Here is a 3,901-nt window from a genome sequence, read left to right on the forward strand (position 1 = left end):
CCCCCCCCCCCCCGTGTCCCTCTGGCACCTAACACTTTTCCACCTTGCCTGCAATACCTTCATGGTAGCAATGATGTTTGAGAGACTGCTTTCAAACAGCCAGGCTACCACTGTGCAAACCCCTTTTCCCAGTGAGGAGATACATTTTTCTATTACTGAGCTATCCAGTCTGCCTTACAGTTTCTCTGGGGGCTGCCCCCATAGGGTTCACCTGTAGCACCTTCACCGGGTACCCTGAGTGGCCTCCTATGCATTCAGCCACTCATGCCTCAATTACAAACAAACAAGGAAACATAGCAACTTATCTCTACTTGAGACTTACTCTCCTGAGCTTCTTCTACTACTGCAGCCTGGGACCGCTTCCCCACTGTAGTCAAGGAGTCCTGTTTAAATCCTCTACCTGTCTCCACCCCTTCCAGCCACCAGGCCCGTGCCTAATGGGGCACAAGGATTCCACCTCTGCAAATCAGCAAGCTTACTGCCCTGCTCCTTCCCTGATGGGCCACAGTCTCTTCAGCTTTGTGACAGTCAACTTCCTATCTCACCAGAGCACTGACCTTTGTTGCCTACTGTCATGAAGCTTGCTTCCAGGTAGTCACTCACATCCCAGTATACCTTATTGTCCCCAGGCTATGATGCTTACCGCCTTACAGCTGCTCCTGGCCCAGCCACGTGCACCAGGCTGCAGTTCTATAATGCTGCCTGGCTCCACTCCACTCCCTACTACAGCATGCCATGTACCACTCACAGCTTGACCCAGCTATAGTGGTCACTGAGTGCAGTGCAATCCTGGACTGGCCGAAGCAAGCACTGAAGGTAATGGATTCAGGTTGCAGAGAGGAGTGGTGCGCTCAGTCTGGCCTATAGGACCGCCACCATGCTGTTTACCTGGACTGCGGACCATTCCTGGGCCACTCATCTGGTCCACAGGGCCAGATGAATTTGACCTGATGATGGTGTGCAGTCACCTGACATAATAGCCTGATACATCTAGGAAGTTTTTAAAACACTCTTTCTGTTTCTGATCATTCTTTTTCATGGATCCCCCTCTTGCAAACTTGCTCATTACATAAATCACAAAAGAAACATTAAGGCTTACCTTGATTAAAACATTGATGTTATTGGTTATTTTCAAGGCAACCACTTTAATTTTGTTCTGCCAAAGGGAAGAAAAAACAGCAACTGAATTCCAGAAACTTCAGAGATTTGAGATTACATGAATTACTGGCATCAAACAAGAATCTTAGTGCACATCCTAATAAATTCCTGTGGTCTCACTGAGAGAGCTCTCTAAGCTTTTATAACTTATTTAGGTGTAAATTTTAAACTTTCCCCAGTGCTGTATTTCATGAATCCCACTGCTGACCACAGAATTTCAAGAACTAAATTTCTTAATAGTCTTTGTCCAGCACACTTCCCAATTCAAAACAGAATATATAGGTCACATCTATGCCAAATGGACGCACACGCTATAGCAGAACAAAACTATCAGAAACTGATGAGGAAAGTTAAGCTGTAAAATGTAGCATCAGTGTATATACATAATAGTGGTACATATAATAAATGCAGGACAGCTAAAACACAGCTTCCCAAATATGAAGTGGTGGCAAACTGCCCTCACCTTTTTTTCGAATGATTTTAGATTTAAGGAAAGTATTTCTGAAAATGACTGACAAGCACTGGTTAAAGATAAACGTTAGATACTGTGCCTACTTCTTCCCCCGCAGTTCTGTTAAACCAGTGGTTTTCAAACTGTATTCCATAGAATGCTGGCTCTGTGTCAATCTTCAGGATAGGGGTAGAGACCAAGAAGTGATATATAAGGGTTCTGTGACTTTAGGAAGTACTGTGCTAACCCCTCTCAGTCTTATTTGTAGCCTCCTTGGTAATTAACACTTTTGGCAAATCTTCATGCCAATCTGAAGGATTCCATAATAACACAACAGTAGGTCTACTGAAATCTGTGCCAACGCACCCAGTACCCCCTGGCACTGCAATCAACCCTCAGCCCTCTCAACTTTTCCAGCTTCCTTGAACATGAGCCTGTAGTAATACACGCTACTCCTGACTTAACCACTGCAAATGACACCAAATTCAGTACTTTCATAATACTGACAACCAAATACTAGTTATGAGCTTGAGTTAAAACTTATTTCCATTTGTGGAGAAGCGAACCCAAGATCTTTACAGATAAAAGAATGGAGCCTTCATACAAACTTCCATCTAGTAGCAGCATTTCCTATGATTCTACAAACATTTGCTGTTTTCCAGATCATGAGACAACTGTCAAACTGCATCAGCTTTTTCATCCTCCAAATAACTAGTTATCAACTATACGGACAGCAGTTACCTTGAATGTGGAGGCAACTTAAATTCACTTAGCAGGTTTAAATGGAATAATAGTACCCAGTCCTGCTAATTTAGTCCACTCACCCCACCAACAAAGGCTAGCATATACATGGTTTTGAAATGGCTATTTCAGTAACCTCAGTAGAAGGAGAACTGCTCCTGAGGAATACCTACCTCCTCTGTTTTTAAGGCTTCCCCTGTTTTTCCTTGGAGTGCAAGACGAAGCTGTCTAATATACACCTGCAACCCTCGGGCAAAATACTGTAGCCTAATAGAAAAAGTGAATGTTAAGTATTTAATGAACTCCACTCGAGCAAAAGTACAAAAGTATACATCACCTTTATAAAAAAAATGCAGCACAAGTGAAAGGAAAGTGATACGACTAAAAAAGGCGTTTTTGGCAAATAAATACCAGAAGTGCTTTTGCAACACTGTATTATTTAATCAATACACCTGATTTATGCTTTCCTGTACTCAAACTACTCAACAAAGCAAGGAGTATTAATTGTTAAAATGCTCTTACAACAAAATTCCATTACATTTGTATCTAAGTGATCATTTCTCTCTCGTACGTTACCTGATTTTAAAATCTTTCAATTTCTCTGCATTCAGCTTGGCTGTAAGGAAATCTGGAAGTTTTCGTCCAAGCTGATGAAAACTGTACAGCAGGCACTCCACATAACTGAATTGTAACTTGGGCTCTTCATTACCAGCATTTTCCCCATTCTCTGCTTCCTCTGGAGGGAGGGGCATATACTCCTTATGGAGCAGAAATCAGAACGGATACATTAGACTGAAAGCCTGAAGAAAAGGAACTGGAGGGCAAGTGTGTGTTGTACCTCTGCCAGAAGGCAAAGCCAAGAAAACTCCAATAATGGAAATAAATGCAACAAAAATAATTGTGTAGATAGTTCATAAATTTAATCTACTTATCAGTCACCCTTGAATATAGGATCCCATGAACATACCCCTACCCCATTTACTACTTAGGAAGTCAGTAAGCTTATTAATACAAAGATTTTCATTGCTGGACTGCCAAGGAAAACTGTTTACTCCTTTAGAGGAGTTACTACAACCTTGTGCACACACTATTTAAGCTAGATCAGACCATAACCTTGTCTACATTCATAAGTTCAACAGGTTCTCTTATCATTGCGCTAGTTTTAGAGATACAGCACTTGTTGGAACATTAGTACAAATCATTTGCTAACATTTCTTGTCATGTCATTTATCCCTGATCTAAGCCAGCAAGTACCCTATCACCATTACTAGCAATGACAGAACTCTGCAGGAATTTGTGCATCACCCTAAAACTTGTCAAGCAAAGGTACAGCACTAATAGTAGGTTTTAAGATATGTTCACCATGATACGTTTTAAGACCATTATGTGAACACAAGTCATGCTACTTTCATCAAGATGAATTTTAATTGATGTGAATGCAGACAGTTCAGTTCATTAGAGGGATCTGAGTGGGGCAAAGATACCTGCTCATGTCATAAATAGGAGTGTCTTCAAAACAGTCATTAACTTAACAACACAGAATGTACCACA

At 41.5% G+C, this 3,901-nt stretch overlaps 1 protein-coding gene across 1 annotated transcript in view; it reads right to left on the reverse strand.

Moving 5' to 3' along the window:
• API5 (apoptosis inhibitor 5) overlaps window positions 1-3,901 on the reverse strand; it is a 28,061-nt gene that overhangs the window by 5,917 nt on the left and 18,243 nt on the right. The window contains exons 9-11 of the mRNA XM_019519368.1: window positions 2,927-3,108; window positions 2,524-2,617; window positions 1,100-1,156 (exon numbers count right to left, since the gene is read on the reverse strand). Of these exons, the coding sequence (XP_019374913.1) occupies window positions 1,100-1,156; window positions 2,524-2,617; window positions 2,927-3,108 (333 nt within the window). The remainder of the gene's footprint in view (window positions 1-1,099; window positions 1,157-2,523; window positions 2,618-2,926; window positions 3,109-3,901) is intronic.

This window comes from Gavialis gangeticus, unplaced genomic scaffold (genome assembly GCF_001723915.1).
Source record: "Gavialis gangeticus isolate Ggan-Ray unplaced genomic scaffold, GavGan_comp1, whole genome shotgun sequence".
Lineage (NCBI taxonomy): Eukaryota > Metazoa > Chordata > Crocodylia > Gavialidae > Gavialis > Gavialis gangeticus.